An 18,810-nucleotide genomic window follows, 5' to 3' on the forward strand; every position below is an offset into this window, starting at 1 on the left:
TTGGATATACTCTGAAAAATAGATGTCTGAAATAAATAGGTTATTAGCACAACTGAACTTGTTCAGTAGTGCTATAGGGATCGCCCGGCGTCTGTCTGTCTGTGTGTGTGGATGTGTGTGTGTGTGTGTGTGTGTAAACAACTTAAAGTCAAAAACCGCTGAACCGATTGCCACGATATTTGGTGGGTCCATTACTTTGGGTGTCTAGTTGGGAAATTGTTCAAATCAAAATGATCGCATCACAGGTGTGTGATTTGGGTCAAAAAATGTGATTTTTGGTCAAAAAACTTAAACTCAGAAACTACTGGGCAGATTGGTGCGAAATTTGGTGGGAACATTCTTAAGGTGGTGTAAAGTAAGATTTGTTCATGACGGGATGATTCCATCAGTGATATGCAAATTAGGGCTAAAAATGTGTCTTTTTGGTTAAAAATCTATAATTCTAAAACTACTGAGCAGATTGGGCTGAAATTTAATGGGAATGTATCTAGGGATGTATGGACGAAGAAATATTAAGCATACCATGATTCCATGAGTGATATGCAAATTAGGTGTAAAAATGTTCATTTTTGGTCAAAAACTTATATCTCAAAAAGTACTTGGTCAATTAGTCTGAAACTTGGCAAGATGTTTCTGAAACTGTTATTCTGCAGATTTTCTTAAAAACATTTTGACAAAATTGGCCCTAGCAACCATGACCACACCCTTTAGCAACAACCAAATGACAGTATATTTTGGTCAAATAACAACATCATCTGGTAAGCAAGTGAGTAAACATTCAAAAAATGTATGCAAATACCCTAGCAACCATGACCACGCCCATAGCAACAGCCAAACGGTGGTGTATTTCACAAAGATAACAATAGGGTTTAATAGATAATTGAATAAACATCCAAAAAATGTATGTAAATTTGCATAGCAACAAGACCACGCCCATAACAACAGCCAAATAATCACGTATATTGCAAAGATAACAACAGGAATAGAAAGACAGATGAATAAACATTCAAAAAATGTATGCAAATACCCTAGTAACCATGACCACGCCCATAGCAACAGCCAAACGGTGGTGTATTTCACAAAGATAACAACAGGGTTTAATAGACAATTGAATAAACATTCAAAAAATGTATTTAAATTTTCCTAGCAACAAGACCACGCCCATAGCAACAGCCAAATGATCACGTATATTGCAAAGACAATATCAGGAATTCATACACAAGTGAACAAAAACATACACAAATGTATGCAAATATATCTAACAACATGACCACGCCCATGGCAACAGCCAAATGATAGCATTTATCGTAAAGATAGCAACATGGTTGGATAGGCATCTGGATAGTTATTCAGCAAATAAACACCTATTGTTAGCATAGACTAGCATATGGATAAACATTTTTAAAAACTACAGTTGTGCTACAACGCCATTGGCGGTATTTTATATTAATTTATCACATCTGTACTTCAAGTATTCAAATGACATTTAATCATACTCCAACTTCTCAAAGATTTGTTTTATTATAAGCTAGAAGTGTTGACATGTTGCAGGTTCGAGCCTCATCTCTGCCATTGTTTCTGAATGGCTAAAGTCTTGGGCAAGATTTGAACCACAATTGTGTCTTAGTCAACCCAGTTGTATAATTGGGGACCTGGTAGGGTAGAGGTAGAAATGTGAATGCATTAATCCTCTACACTTATAGAGGCTGCAATGAATTGTATGCTAGTTGAGGTGCCAGGGGTAATAATTGTAAAGGACTTCAGGTCTAACTAAGATCTCAAAGTGTCTCGGACATGAAATGCAGTAATACATGATAAACGTGTTGGTCAGTGTGAGAGTGACATAACCCTTTTTCAAAGTCTGTCTGTATCCATGATATGATTTCAGACAGTATTATGTTATTCTATTATGATAAACTCTTCTCTTGTAGATTGTAGATACTTGGCAATTTCTTCGTGTTTTCCTTTCTCAGCAAGGACCTGTGGAGTGTTTTCATCATCATCTTCAACATTTACATTGGCATCTCTTGATACTAACAGTTTCACTATATCCATGTGACCATTGTCGGAAGCATAGTGGAGTGCAGTCCACTTTTCACCATCTCTCATATCCACATCTAGACCACTATCAAGGAGAAAGTTGACAACTTCACCATGGCCCTCAGCGGCAGCACCATGGAGTGCTGTGCTCTTCTCAGTCGTAGTTGCTGTCAGGTCTGCCCCACTTTCAGCAAGGAACTTGACAATTGGAAGATGTCCATTCTGTGCTGCAAAGTGGATTGGTCGCCAGTTTTCCTCATCTCCAGTATTCAGGTCAATGCCCTTCTTTGCAAGAGTCTGCATCACTGACAGATGCTTTCGGTCTGCTGCAAGATGAGCTGCTGTGAACTTCTCTCTGGTTGTCACGGTAATATCTGCATTCTTGCTGATGAGTAGATCAATGATGTCTGGATGCCCACTTTGTGATGCACACAGGAGAGGAGTCCAACCGTCATCATCTTTGGCATCGACTTCAGCACCTTCACTTAGGAGCAGATCCACGATATTGGTGTGGCCATTCTGAGCACCATAGTGTAGAGGTGTCCACTTCTTGCCATCCTTGACATTCACATCTGCTTTGCTTCTTAGCAACACATCCACAACTCCAAGATGTCCAGTACTTGATGCGCAGTGGAGAGGTGTAAATACCTCTTTGTCAGTAGCATTAATCATGCAACCATTGTCAATGAGAGTTTCAGCCAGGGTAGGATGACCATACAGGGCACAGACGTGAAGTGGTGTACTTCCTGCTTGATCACTAGCATGTACAGAGGCACCTTTCTTGATTAGTGCAGATGCAACCAGTTCCCAACCAAAGATAGTAGCCTTATGTAGTGGTGTTTCTCCTTTATCGTTACCTGCATTCACATCGACTTCAGCTCCAGTGTGTCCATGGGTTAGAAAGTCAACCATATCAGAATGGCCATACATAACAGCTCGATGTAACAGTGTATCACCATACACATCTCTCAATGTTGTGTAGGCTCCATACTCAATCAACAGCTTAGCTGTTCCAAGCTTTCCAGCACTAACGGCCATGTATAGAGGAGTGACACTGTTAGTTGCAGTTGAGTTGACATCAGCACCAGCTTGAAATAGATCGGTCACGGTCTGCGTATCACCCTCTCTAGCTGATTTATGAAGATCATTCATCTTAGACTCGGTGTGTGTAGCAGACTTGATTGCATCAAGCACACCAGTATGTTTCAGCTCATTTGCAATGTCCGTGGCTGTTTTGTTAGGGAACTTCTGTGCATCGGCATCAACTGGCATATTGTTCAGCTCAGCAAAGTCTGTATAAACTTGAAGAATTTTCACAAAGGCTGGTCTGTCATAGTGGGCTGATGCATGGAGGAAACTATGGCCATCTTGCAAGGCATTGAGGTCGGCAGTCTTGGCCAATTCCATAGCTGAAGTTATGTCACCTTTCTTGATTAAAGAAAATAGTTGTGTTTCTGTATCAATATCTTGACTTGTGTCTGGAATCAGAAAAATAAATAAAAATCTACTAAGTAAATTAAATCCACAAATATAAGCTTGAAGTATTTTTAATACCTTATCTAGAAAAAACATTCACCTCGGTTCTAAGTAAGATAGTTCATCTAGATACATGTATGTCAAAGTTTTGTGGTTTCAATTAACTCAGTTTCTTTGATCCTTACATCATGAACTCCTGATACCATATCATACGCACATTATTGACGAGATAAGAATGATTTATTTAGGATTCTAGCCACCTTACCTCGAAGTATAAATTGTCAATATGGTATTACTCCACCCCCCCCCCACCCCCATTTGCAACCAAGTCAAACTGAAATGATTCATTCGAAACCGGTTTTTGTCCCCACCAGCAGAAAACTGAGCAATGGTTTTTGAGTGGATAGAAAAAGCCCACTTCGAATCGATTTAGAACCAATTTGAATTTCCAGATGAGGATAACAAGATATAAATATATGATGAACCTCTAAGGTCATTGACCTTTGAATTAGAGACACAATTATAGTAATCAGATATGCTCGCCAATACAGACAATTGTCTAAATGAATATGATGCTTTAACTGCAGTATATGAGTGTCATCACATTTGCAGCACTCCCAAAATCAAATTGCCTTCCAAATTACATACACACAACACACTAAAACAGTTGACTGACCCCTTTTACTGTTAGAATCAACGCTGATGCCTTCATCCTCATTATCTGTTTGTTTAGAAGCACTGATGTCACTTCTCGCTAGTGGAGATTCACCCAGTTGAGCCTTTCTTTCAGTACCATCACCCTGTTCAGAGAGATTCTCCTGACTGGGTGTTCTGTCCAATAGCAGTGATAGTCTTTTAGGTGTGTCTTTGTCAGCCCTTGGTTTGTTACGTCTCATCACTACGACATCCTCATGTGGGGGTTCGTCCTTCAGATCCATCGTTGATGTTGTTACACTCTCTGTCAGTTGTCTCTCCTCGCCATGCGCACTGACCACTGTTCCAGTGTCAGCTGTAAAAACAGACATGATAGTTTTGTACCAGCTGTAGTGACAAGAAGATTCACGTTCGATATCAGGCTTGTCTGCTCTTCATTTGTTTGCCTTTTTGACTGATATCAAATGAGATTGAGTTACAAACTACACTTTGTTTTAGTCACAGTGTCAATCCGTTTCAGACTTGCAGGGACTATCCATAATCTGTTTACTAATTCGTTCTATTTTATGTATATTTAAAGTTTATGCACCACTCAGTTTTCCAGCTTTCAATATACTAAGAATATCGAGTATGGTTTCAAAATACTATTGGTTGGCAATTGTACTTTGTACTGATCTAGTTGGAGTTTCTATAATAGGTTTTCTAAGTTGGCTAAAACAATATTGTACCTGTACAATTGGTTCACTAATGTAACTGTTAGGAATTCTAAACTGTAAAGATTGTCATATCTGTACTGATTTTCGTTCAAGTAGGCCTGATGGATATATCATCATTGGCTAATGCTTGATTCGACGTTCATTTGCTCAATAAAAAATTCATCATGTGTTTTGGTGAATGACTGCTGTTAATAGTGCTCTATCGGACTGTTATCAGTATTATAAATCATTTGGAGTGTTTACAAGCCTAAGTACAACTTTATAATGGAATCGCAATTGGCACAGTCACTTACCAACTTTCTTTTCCAAGTACTCTGATAGTTCTACAAAACCACCTTGATGTGCTAGAATGGCTGGTGTCGTACCATCTTCATCTCTCAACGTGACATCTGCACCTTGACTAATCAGATACTCTACTATATCTGCGTGTCCGTTCTCAGCTGCACTAAAGAGAGGGGTCCAATCATCTGCATCTCTGGAGTTCACATTCGCACCATTCTCAATTAACGTCTTCACAATCTCAAGATGCCCTTCACTAGCAGCGTTGTGCAGGGCAGTGTGACCATCATCAGCGGTGACAGCCTCCATGTCAGCACCCTTCTCTAATAGAACCTGAACTACATTGCAGTGACCATTCTGTGAAGCAAAGTGGAGAGGGTTCCAGTCTTCTTCATCACCAGTGTTGACATCAGCACCCTTCTCTATCAATGTCTTCACAACAAAGAGATGACGACGATCAGCAGCAAGGTGAAGTGCAGAGAAGCCTTGGTTTGTTGTTGCACTGACAGATGCACCATTTCGTATCAATGCATCCACTACGTTAGGATGGCCATATTGAGATGCGTGTAACAGGGGAGTCCAACCCTCGTTATCTTTCTCGTCAACTAATGCTCCTTTGTTAAGTAGTAGGAGTACAACTTTGGTATGGCCATTTTGGGAGGAAAGGTGTAACGGCGTCCACCCCTTTTTGTCTTTGGCATCAAGATTTGCACCATTTTCCACCAACAAGTCAGCAACAGCAAAGTGGCCACGACTGGAAGCACAGTGCAGAGCAACTCGCTCTTCGTTATCAGTTGCTGTAATATCAGCTCCGTTGTCTAACAACAGTTCTGCGAAGTGTGCATGTCCTTGCAATGATGTCACATGTAAAGGAGTGCCCCCAAATTTGTCTGAAGTGTGTACAGATGCGCCACATTTCACCAGTGTTTCCGCAACCTCACTCCACCCATAGAAGGCAGCCTTGTAAATTGGGGTTTCAAGATTTCGATTTGGGACGTTGACATCAATGTCTTTGTCATGTTTAATAAGTAACTCAACCATGTCTGGACTTCTAGATGATGCAGCTGCGTGGAGCAATGAATCCTCTATTCTATTTTTCACATTCAAATCAGCTCCCATCTCAATCATAGTCTTTGCAGTTTCCATCCTTGCAGCTTTGCAAGCCAAAAATAACGGGCTTATTCCATATTTGCTCTTCCGATCCATGGAGGCACCTTCTGTAGCTAGTTTCTTCACTGTTTCAGTATCGCCTTCCCTGGCTGCTCTATGAAGCCTGGTCAGACCATCCTCCAGTGCAGAAGCCTGTTTAATTGCATCTATGACCCTCTTATTATGAAGCTTCTCTGCAATTTCCATCGCTGTGCAGCCGCGAAAATCACGTCCATCTTTACTTACTCTCCGATCAACGATATTATCAAAGTCTGTGTATGTTTGTATGGTGTACACGAATTCTGGTACGTTGTGATAGGCTGCAGCATGGAGATAGGTAAACCCTTTAGATGTTGCAGTAAGGTTAGCTATAGGGACATATTGTAGTGCTGCAGCTCTGTTACCAGACTGGACTGCGCTGAATAGTTCTTCCTCAGTTTTGCCACACAGTGATTCAGTGTCTGTAGAGAAGAAAATTGTATTACCATAAAGAACAATAGCCCTGTACCTATCTGAATCGATGCGAAACTGATTCAAGCTGAATTGATTCAGTAAAATTAGTTTGAAACTGGTTTCTGTCCCCACACAAAAACGAGGGTGGATTTGAATCTATTTTAATACTTTTGCTTTTGAATCGGTTCGAAACCACCCCATCCAACCCTCGATGTGGGTTTCAACAGTTGATTCTGCAATTCAAATTGGTTTTAGTACATGTTGGCTTCAATTGACTTCGATTCAATTTTGAACCAATTCAAAATTTCAGATGAGGACAGGGCTATTTAGTTTGATTGTAAGGACTGGAAATAACGTATACAGATGTAGAATAACACTAGCTTGCTGGTAAATCTCTTGCGGTTTTCGTTTGGTCTAGTGATGCTGCATCTACGGTACCAGTTGGCCAAGGGAATTCTTCAGATATGCAACGGTTGATATAATACAGAATATGTTATCAAATCTTGGCTGACGTACATAAAACCTAATCAGCAAACTGTTGGGTAAGTATTAATATATAGCGTAGAATGTCTGCCAATGTTCGCCTATGCAATGCGAAAATGACATACTGTGGTTACAACATGAAATACCGCAATGCTTGGATGCCGTACGCCGGTCGAGAATGTCATTACATTATGACTTACTGATGTGATGAGATACTGTAATGCGAAAATTACATACTGCAGTTACAACATGAAATCATTTACTGCAATGCTTGGGTTCATAGGTGCATGTCTTTCACGTGACTCAAACCTACCTCCAGGTTCTCGTTCGGAATCCTCTTTATCTTCAAGTTCTTTCTTTTTCTTATTTTCCTCTTCAAAAAATAAAATAAAAACAAAATTACAACATAGTATTTGTCATTCAAATACGATATAAATGATGGCATTGACCCTTTGTGATGCCCAATAAGCTGAATGAATGACCTCTTATGACCCCACTGACCTCATTTGACCTTACTGTGTGAAGGATATCATATGCCAGTGATAACACAGTGATATACGATTATTTATTTTCAGTGATGTTTTCGACAAATAATGGTCGACGAACTGAAGTGGAAAAAGATCCGGGGTTAAAAAGGTACATCCGCTTTTAGTCACTGGCTTAGTTTTGTCTCACTGAACACATTTGTGGAATGGAAAAAACATAGTAAAAAAGTAAGTAGAACACGATCTAAGAACAAAATAAACCCGCAAAATGTCCATCTTCTTCCAAAAACAAGAATATGAAATTATACGGATTAAAATCATATTTTGTAGTTTTACTCTCCTGGGGTATAATATTTCATCACATTTTCACATTTTGACAATATCGTTGGTTTACGTCAGAGGAATAGTGAAAGATGACGTCATGACATATATCTGACTTTACAACTTACCTCTGGGTAAATATATATAATAATAACCGTATGCAAATGTTGCTAATTGAAGACCAAAAAGTATAGCATTACCAGTACCTGTCAAATGAACAAGAAGTGACATAGGAGGAGTTAAAGTAACGGTAATTACAAGTTGTTGTTGTTGCTGCTGCTGTTACATTTCTATTTACTGATACATGTGGGAACGGTTAGTTTATAATAGAATCGATGCCCGTATCTGAGTGATGTCGGTCGATACTGAGAGACTCACTATACAAGATGTAATAGCTTAGATAGAGAGAGATGACAAACTGAAAATCAAACACCGTATTTACAACTTTACCAGTATTATAAAGAAATGATAATGAAATATATATTAACCACAATGGGATATTATATATATATATATATATATATATATATATATATATATATATATATATATATATATATATATATATATATATATATATGTGTGTGTGTGTGTGTGTGTGTGTGTGTGTGTGTGTGTGTGTGTGTGTGTGTGTATGTGTATGTGTGTGTGTGTGTGTTATACACACACATATATATATATATATACACACATGTATATATATATATATATATATATATATATATATATATATATATATATATATATATATATATATATATAACAGATCGCAAAGCCCAAATCGAAATAACAACAACGACTGACTTCTTCAAATTTCAGTTCATTGCCTTCAACAACAACGTCTAGTCGTAAACATGAAAAAGATTTTAGGTCAGTACCGCCTAGAGGTGAATGTGTTATTCTACGATGACAGACAATGACTTTTGTGTCAACTATTTTGATTTACGCACTCAAAAAGAAACCGATATAATGTCATATTTGATTATGTAGTCGGGTTGAGCGACTTCAAAGAGCGCATAGCTAAAAGTCTAGCCTGTTCAGGCCAGATCTTCCGGATTTATTGTAGATTTTAATCTAGTAATAAAGGGGAACAATAACATCACTAAGGCCAAATAAGAGTTGTTTTGGTTCCGGTTACCCGACCCCACCTAGTTTTTCACGCTGATCCTAATCTTTATATTAACGTATTCGAGAAAAATAATAATAAAATCGCGAAAATCGTGAACTCTCGCAAGTAGTGGGTGTTGAAACTGACATCAACTTAAAAAGACAATATAAAACTGTTCTTCCAATCTGTAATGGCTGTACATCTCTGACAGGAAGAAATAAACAACACAGAGACCATTTGGAAAACAATGGAAAACCTGAACTAGACACTGACACATGAAAAAAAATATAATAAAAATAAAATAAAAATCTACCTACCCCACCTATTTTAAAATTGAATGTAATCGGAACCACAAAATTATTTTTTTTTACGCCTAATATGAAAATATCAATATATATACTACTCAATTTGTCAACTCCTTACTACATTCTCGCAAACCAGAGCTGTTATTTCTTCCTCGACACTGCGAAATAAAGCATATTAGGCTATTATTAGACGGTGCCGTAAAAGAGGTCGTAGTTTAGGACAATGCTCTTACTACTGGTGTGTGTAAGTTCCCAGTAAAATGATTTCGTGTTTTGTATAAAATCAGTCCAAACAATTTGACATGGCGTGAACTGAAAAATAAATGAGTAGTATTTTAAAATACTACCCCAAAATATACTAATAAGGTGTGAAAAAAATTGTGTGGTTCCGATTACATTCAATTTTAAAATAGGTTGGGTAGGTAGATTTTTTATTTTATTTTATTTTTTTCCCATGTGTGAGTGTCTAGTTCAGGTTTTTCATTGTTTTCCGAATGGTCTCTGTGTTGTTTATTTCTTCCTATCAGATGTACAGCCATTACAGATTGGAAGAATAGCTTTATATTGTCTCGTGATCAGTTGATGTCAGTTTCCGCATCCACTATTCCTTGTGAGGCTGGGATCAATTACATAAAAGTAGTCTACTAGAAATTTAAATACAGTGTTTATATAATAAACCAAATGAAGGCCGACAGTGTTGATCCAGTGCATTGAATTTAAAACACTGTTAAGCCCATGCGTAAATCTGGCCAATAAATAATGTTTAAATTTTAATCATATACTTTTCATTCGTTTGTTCAGTAAATCACCTTGCCCTGGTTGTTCTAGTAGCTGTAGAATGTTGGCTTCGATCCAAATGGTCGATATTGTCACCCAATGTGTGTGGCTTACACGCCGTCTACGTTCCTATCATACGGAGAACTTCATAATTGGCTAAATGATATAACGTGATACTTCTCAAAATAAATCAAATGAAACATGATATTAAAATGCAAGCAAGGCCATTGCAAACTTGATGTTTTTATCAGGGATCGAAGTAAACGGTATTGTGGAAGAGAATGGTCGGATTTCCTGATATATTTTGGCAGGATATGTACCAACACAGTTCTGAACCCATGACGTCAGTACATTTATCTTTAAAAGGTAGTCATTGTAACCAATACTAATACATGCAGTGCGTTGTGAACAAATCGTTTATAAAATAAAACAAGAATTATTGGGCCTACTACGGTGGTTTGTTAATGCCATTGGGCGATTTTGAATTTCCGACATTTTCACCTGTGAATTTTTCAGTTGAGTGTCCAATACTGAAAATGTGGAAAATACAAAAAATAAAGAACAACGTGAGAATGTCGGAAATTTAAAATCAACCTAAGATAATATCCACCATGGTGGAAATTATTTACACTGCGAAAGAAAAGTTTTCACCGCAGTGGAAAAGTTTTCGCCGCAGTGGAAATTATTTACACTGCAGTGGAAATGTTTCACAGGGGTGGAAAATATTTACTGTACCACCGGATTGTGAATCTTCGACATTTTCACTTTGTTTCTTTAATTTTGTATTTTCCACATTTTCAGTTTCGGACTTTAACACTCAACTGAAAAATTCACTGGTTAAAACTTCAGAAATTCAAAATCACCCAGTGACACTAACAAGCCACCGTAGCCTAGCCTACGGACTACACATAAAATGTTATATGAAGTTTCCCTTTAAGGCTGGTATTTAATATCTATAAATCACTACACGCACTGAAAGGTCATGGTGTTTAGTTTTATTCTAATACTAGAGTAAACAAATATCGACCACAGCTGACCTATGTTGACATACAGGTTTGACCGCAAACCTCACGACACCGGGACACGTCATCTTACTTTTATGGGCGAAAACATCAAATATTACATCATGCCAGCCTGTTGTGCGGCACCGCCGAAAACGCACCGATATTTCGCAATGTCGCAGGAGAAATATCAGCTCTGGTTTACGAGATTGCATTATTATCGTATGCCCTCTTGAATATGTTGATGAATAAATAAAATACCATTTGACACATAGATATATCAAGCTAGTGAGTGTGAAAGAATACATATATCCATCCTCCCATTCGTAGCATGATTATTCGTACCAAATATCTTTAATGCATTATCCAAGCAAAATGACGTGTTCCTGTGGTTCACTGCAGGCTCTATGATTTCACCAACAGCACGGTAATGTGTTTATTTTCCATGATACCTAACCTCCACGAACTCACTTACGCAATTATGATATAAGTATTTTGGTATTACTGGTATGAATAAAATATAACTATTAATCATCATATAGTCAACATGTCGCTGTGATTTGACCACGTTGGACGACCTATGGCTTGTGTTACAATGATATGCGATACAGCACGGAGATCAGTCAGATTCATTTAACATAAATTTGGTGTAAATCGATATTGTATATATACCAATATCATTTCTATATTTATCAAGTTTAGTATGTTGTATACGTGACAGAATCGTTGTCACCAGATTTTTGTAAATGTCATGTATTTAATTGTTTGTTCTTTCAAATTGTGTTATGTTATGTTATGTTGTGTTGTGTTATGTTGTGTTGTTTTTCTGTGTTGTGTTGTGTTGTGTTGTGTTGTGTTGTGTTGTGTTGTGCTGTATTGTGGTGTTGTGCTATGTTGTGTTGTGTTGTGTTGTGTTGTGTTGTGTTGCGTTGTGTTGTGTTGTTCTGTGCTGTGCTGTGCTGTGCTGTGTTGTGTTGTGTTGTGTTGTGCTGTGCTGTGTTGTGTTGTGTTGTGTTGTGTTGTGTTGTGTTGTGTTGTGCTGCGTTTTGACTGCTTATATAAATAATGCTTTGTTGTGTTCCATCGTGTTATGTATTGTTGTGTTGTATATGTGGTGATGAACTGTACATTCTTGCATACTATATGCTGTACATTTCTTCAGTGTACAAGTCATTTTTCTATTTCGTCTCTACTTTGAGTTACATTTCAGTCTTTCGTTGAACTAAGTACAACAGATACTATATGCTGATATCAATTCGTGATAAATGAAGTGGCCGCTATAAACAAGCTCACACACGACTATTGTATGCCTGATAATACCAAGTGTAAATGTTACAACTAATAGAGCCAAACCCCACTGTGGTTTCTACCATGTGTATGACAATTAGATTTAATAGTTACAACATTTAAAGCACAAGTTACAATATTCCAGACTTTTTAGTCGACATCTCAAGTACCTTTGATGACGGCACAAAATGAATATATTATTCCATCCCTTAAATCTCAAAGGTATAGAATTAATAATTATAAAAAAAAAAGTTTCACTTAATTACTGAAAAGTCAGTTAAACATATGGATGTGGAGAGTCATAAGATGTCCATATCTGACGCCATTTATTTTAATATTGCCTCACACGAAAAGTTAATTTTAACTTTTCTAATTTGGTAATTACAAATGGAGTTGTAAAGTTCAGTTCAGGACTGTCATCGCAGTCTCCCAACAAAACTATCGGCATTTGGACTGCTGTCAGAACCGCATTGAGTTTCTATAGCAACGACACGCGAGGAGAAAGCAACATGTCGAATGTGAAAGTATGTAAAGATGGCAGAATTGCCATGGAGAGTGAATGCCTGTCAAACCACGGTGGGTAGCACTCACGGGAGAATCGTACAACTACTACCGGCGACAGTAATGACTATTGTCGCACAGTTTTATCCCTTCAAATCTACAAAAAAACAATACTGCGTTGAAAGAAGCAATCAAGCTTACCTCCGACATTCATTTTTACCAATCAAGAAGTCAACTCCTGGCGTTTTTATCCGATTCAGTAAATTATTCAACTACTTCAAAAAAAGGCACAGTGTAATAGGCAACAGACGATCACACGTGCGAAGGTGAGCTTCACGTATCCCGTTTGACGGTATCTTGCTCTTCCAACTGACGCGTGTATACCTGATGCAATGTATAATTCTCTATAATAAATGGTCCAATTTAAAAACTATGAGCAGGGGTTGTGACATTAAATCGAATAGCGAGGATAACCTCTTTGTTGGTTAACAGTCATCGGACTCCTTATCATGCCCTCGTTTTGAGATACGGTTTACCTTCTAAATCGGTCGAAGTTAATTTGTAAGCTGGCATGATGAAGGGAGTATGGGACACAGCCAAATGTTAACGTGACAAACTGCACGTAATACACTGGACTTTATTTCGCCTTTTACTATAGGGGTAGTATTGTTTTATGTCATTTTAGTGTTCTCCTTATCGTCGTTGATTTTTTGATTACCAAATATGACTCATGAATCTAACTATCTGTAATGTATATGTTTGTCTATGTGTCTATCTCAGCTGTGTCAAGTATGTGCTTGTCTCTCTATCTGGTACGCACGTATATGCATGTACATGTATGTGTGTTTTAGCGTTTCGACATTATGTGTGCTCTCGTGTATTTCTCAGAACGCTGACACCATCCAATCATGGAATCTCCCCTTGTTGATTGTTTAATAAATTCCGTCTGGTTCTGGACTTGACAACGGTTCCCGTTTTTGTTGCCACTTCAGCTATCATTAATTAATTGTTTGTCTATAAATACAAATGTCTGTCAAAGTTTAATCTACGGTAGTAAATGGGTCTGTAATTTGATAATGTTTATGAATAACTGGGTCGACTGATTTATTCAATAATCGACGCCTGATTTTTTCAAAATCTTAAATTGATGAGGGGAACGGGTAGTGGAAAGTTATAGTGGTGAATATTATGTAAAATTAAACGTTTCAAAACTTAAACTGTTGAGGTCAAAGGTCCTAAGCGATCGACGTGATTTGTGTCAAATATTGGTCTGACTGTTGCAACGTTAATATTTCACAAGAGATGCGACAATCGGTTCCAAAACCTCTAACATGACGAAAATCTTTCTTTCTTTCTTTCTTTCTTTCTTTCTTTCTTTCTTTCTTTCTTTCTTTCTTTCTTTCTTTCTCTCTTTCTTTCTTTCTTTCTTTCTTTCTTTCTTTCTTTCTTTCTTTCTCTGTCTGTCTGTCTGTCTGTCTGTCTGTCTGTCTGTCTGTCTGTCTGTCTGTCTGTCTGTCTCCGTCCGTCTTCTTTCTTTCATACATTCTTTTTCTTTCTTGCTCTTTTTTCCCTTCATTTTCTTTATTATTTGATCTAAGTAATAGACCAATTATATGCTATATATCATACGTAGGTATCACGTGACTTCATAGTAACAGGTAGTCTATACTGAAGTTGGGTTGTAGTTAATGATTTAATTGCCACGTCAGCACTAATTATTAACACACAGATATCCCTATTCTTGTCCAATATGGACGATGTGTATTTTTAGTCTTGGGTCAAACGATGACGCATCAAACTATATAGTGGGGGATCTACAAAAAGTAGTGTGCTTATGCTAGCAATATTCTATCCGGATTTTAGGGTATCTAGAAAGAGCATCATGCCTACAATACAATAGATTCTTCCAATATGGTCACGTGGTTGCCGATGCACATATACATGTAGTTCATGATGAGAGCCTATATCGGCAAGGGTGTGAACAAAGTTTGACATTCCCGATAAAAACAATATTCCCACACACACACACACACACACGTTCTCTTCTTCCATTTTTGATTGAGAAACACACATGTTTCGAACAAATCACTTGTCCTCCTTCAGTGTCTGATTGGATCTGAAAGAATTATCCAAATTTGCTGGCGGTGTACTGAGCAAATACCCTCAGTTTGCCAGTTTAGACCTTGATCTTCCCGTATTGCAACCAGGACAGATAGTACCGGTATACTGTAGAGTGGATTCAGGAACTTTATGTCGAACCCTGTTAAATTATGAATATGAGGCTGCGTATATTTGACATATTAAACCCACGTTACGTAAGGCGTAAAGAAAAATTGTGTGATTCCGATTACATTCAATTTTAAAACAGGTGGGGTAGGTAGATCTTCTTTTTTATTTTATTATACTGTTTTTTTCATGTGTGAGTGTCTAGTTCAGGTTTTCCATTATTTTCCAAATGGTCTCTGTGTTGTTTATTTCTTCCTATCAGATGTACAACCATTACAGATTGAAAGAATAGCTTTATATTGTCTTTTTAAGTTGATGTCAGTTTCTGCATCCACTATTTCTTGCGAGACTTAACGATTTTCGCGATTTCATTATTATTTTTCTCGAATACGTAAAAAAAGTTTAGAGTCAGCGTGAAAAACTAGGTGGCGTCGGGTAACCGGAACCAAACAACTTTTTTATTTGGCCTTATCTTTGAATGTTTTAATAATAATACAATTTGTGGTTTTTTTTTAATTTTATTTGTTCCCACATAACGCCTATGATATACTTATTTACAGCTAAAATATCGAGGGATCGCGGAGCGACTGTGCATATCATACACATTTTATGTTCCCTAAGAACATTTTTGATAGATAAGAAACAGGCTTCCCACAGACTGCCCTATCTAAGAATGACAGGTACTAGGCATTTGCTGTGTTGTTGCACTGTGACTGTTAGACTCCGTAGTACTGTAACAATATACTTTCAATCACCGAATGGATTGGTCTCCTGTCCTAAGTCAACGTTGGCTGCGCTGTCGCTTAACATTAACCCATAAATGTGGAGCGCAGTCTAGATCTGAACCGGGGATCTGAACATATAGCCTGGCCTGCTAGACGAATTTGTCCTTTATTTCCATCCTCACCGACGTGTGCTTCGCCCTCTGGTGTATATTTTTAGCTTACCACATTTTCATTGAACATAAAATGTACGATTTGTAACAAGATTTAACATCTCCAGAAGATCACTATTAGGATTATATATGAAGTCGAACTGTAACCACAGGGCACTCAGGTTCAGTTAGTTATGTTTACGAAAACAAACAAACAAACAAACAAACAAACAAACAAACAAACAAACAAACAAACAAACGCACAAACAAACGCACTAACAAACAAACAAACAAACAAACACAAAATAAATAAATAAATGAATAAGTAAACAAACAAACAAACAAACAACCAACAGACAAACAAACAAACAAACAAACAATAAATAAATAATTAAATAAATAAATAAATAAATAAATACATACATACATACTGACAAGCATCAACAAAAGAGTAATTACAAATCACTATATGGTTTCCTATATGCCAAATGGTCACAATTGTCGGGTATGTACAATTGTGGCCATTTCGCATATAGGAAAACAGCAATTTTTGTAGTTGATAATGATCTATCGATCTATCTATCTATCTATCTATCTATCTATCTATCTATCTATCTATCTATCTCTCTCTCTCTCTCTCTCTTTCTTTCTTTCTTTCTTTCTTTCTTTCTTTCTTTGATACGGAGATCCTTCTTGGTGGTTATACAAAACACGTACTAGATACTGTCCGCAGACTCATGCCAATATAACGTATGGGGATGGTATCTATTTTTGTCCTACGTCGGCGTATATTTACCCGGACGGCATTTATTACGTAGACAATATCCGCGTAGCGTTTCTCATACACCTCTTCCCATAGTCTAATCATTGACCACTGCGTGCATCGCAGAAATGTTTGTCTTTCAATAAGAGTCACCCATAGACAAAACATTGGCTGTCTCATATTCTCAAATCAACGTAAAGGTTGTCTAAGTGTCATAACATCTGTGTTGACCAACACCAATAATCTAATTTCCGGCGACCGGATAAGGAAGAAAAATTGCTACTTTGTAACTAAAATCTGTAGTCTGACATTGTTTTGGAATGTTGTTTACCTACGTTGTGTAATGGTATTACAGCTGAACTCGTGTTATTTTTCGTCTTTTCTGGAATTCTCTCCGCCACTTTCTTTTTAATTTCTTCTGCTGTGACCACAGCAAATCGACATGTTTCTACTTTCTTCATGTTTATTAGGGGTAGGCCATTCGATATCCTAGGGGAGGGGGGTTGGAAGATTGGTGGAGAGTTATTATTTTTTTCCCACCTGCTTGCCTGAGAATTATTTTTTTCTCCTTCGCCTATGCTGGCAACTTTTTTTTCTTTGCTTCTTTGAGATATCCGAATTTTTTTTTTACGTCAATGTTGAACACCTACATTTGTTGCCACAATTTTCTGTTTGGTTTTCGCACAGGGTAATACAGAGAGTAAAAAGATGCTGTTCTATCACACACAGATTTTATTTAGAAAACTACATATTTCATACATGTTTGATTCTCAATTAAATAAACATCATTGACAGTTTTTATGCCATGGTATGATGACACACCGAAAATACAAATCAGAAACTTGATTGGTGAGCTCAGACATTCAGATAGACCGGTCAGTTTCTCCAGCATGGGGGGATGGGGGGGGGGGGTGTCAGTGTTTTTTTTCCATTGGGCCAACAAAAAGTCACTGACCCCCATGAATAAAGTTTCATAGCATCTGACAGTGAGCTGTAGAGGGAAGAGCTTTGAGACTGGGATATGTCTACCTCTTGTGTGAGTGTGTGTGAATGGGGGGGGGGGGGTGTTCTAGGCGGTCTCTCCCTAGAAGCCCTGGGTGATTTTTACTTCTAAAAGGCAATGTTTAGGCTATTCACAGACACTTTCAGACAATAATTTACAAACTTTACAAGACAGCTCTAACATGTAAAAAGCAACTACATAAGGTTGAAACATTTTTGAAATAAAGTTTCATACATGTATAATTTTATGTATAGTTATGTTTGAACCCTTACAGGAAGTAATATTTAAACCATTTATGAAAGAAACAGAGACAAGAACAAATATATATATGTACCACAGGCTAACGAAACTGACTGGTCCCTGACATGTGCTTGAAACTGTTTGTCATGATTTGACAAGTGTCCTGGTTGGAGAGGTACGAGCAGGTGAACAGTATACTCGAACCTGTGCATCATTTCCCTGCCAAGATATTTTTTTTTTCTAGCAGCAGTGGTCCATTTTTTTTCCATCACCCACTTATATCCGGATTTTTTTTCAAGCAAATCCACTTGGCATCTTCCCCCCCCCCAGGATATCAAATGGTCCACCCCTTAGTTACTCGCTCGTAGTTGCATCGCTGGACTACTAGTGTGTCGTACGTTGACCTAGTTCATACAAGACAACATATGGTTATATATTTGATACAGTGTAGCGAAAGATCAAGATGTTTCGCTTCCCATACCGATACTGGTATTGCGGCATTTTCTTTCTTTCCATACCGGGCCGCTGACCAGATTTTCTGACTCATGATTGACTGATGCCCTCATTCATATGTCAGTCCCATTTGTTACCCCTCCCAAGGGTACAAATACAAATTACAAAATAAACTGTCGAGACCAATATCTTGCGAAGTTCCTTTCCTTGAAAGGA

At 37.6% G+C, this 18,810-nt stretch overlaps 1 protein-coding gene across 1 annotated transcript; it reads right to left on the reverse strand.

Annotated features, from left to right (window-relative positions):
* Positions 1-1,899: 1,899 nt before the first annotated feature.
* Positions 1,900-17,359, reverse strand: LOC144448093 (uncharacterized). Its single transcript, XM_078138247.1, has 6 exons — positions 17,230-17,359; positions 8,185-8,262; positions 7,564-7,623; positions 5,180-6,775; positions 4,193-4,525; positions 1,900-3,518 (listed from the first exon to the last, which is right to left on the reverse strand). Exons 1-6 carry the CDS (start codon positions 17,357-17,359, stop codon positions 1,900-1,902), a joined length of 3,816 nt encoding a protein of 1,271 aa, XP_077994373.1.
* Between the last annotated feature and the right edge of the window lie 1,451 nt (positions 17,360-18,810).

The sequence above is a fragment of the Glandiceps talaboti genome, chromosome 17, assembly GCF_964340395.1.
Source record: "Glandiceps talaboti chromosome 17, keGlaTala1.1, whole genome shotgun sequence".
NCBI classification, from domain to species: Eukaryota; Metazoa; Hemichordata; class Enteropneusta; family Spengelidae; genus Glandiceps; species Glandiceps talaboti.

What these genes read in the sequence shown, in the direction of transcription:
- LOC144448093 (XM_078138247.1), bottom strand. Translation starts at nt 17,359, where the DNA reads ATGAAGAAAGTAGAAACATGTCGATTTGCTGTGGTCACAGCAGAAGAA. An exon ending in TTCCGAACGAGAACCTGGAG is followed by an intron (nt 6,776 to 7,563) that starts GTAGGTTTGAGT and finishes TCTTCTCTACAG; the next exon opens with ACACTGAATCACTGTGTGGC. An exon ending in TGATTCTAACAGTAAAAGGG is followed by an intron (nt 3,519 to 4,192) that starts GTCAGTCAACTG and finishes TTCTGATTCCAG; the next exon opens with ACACAAGTCAAGATATTGAT.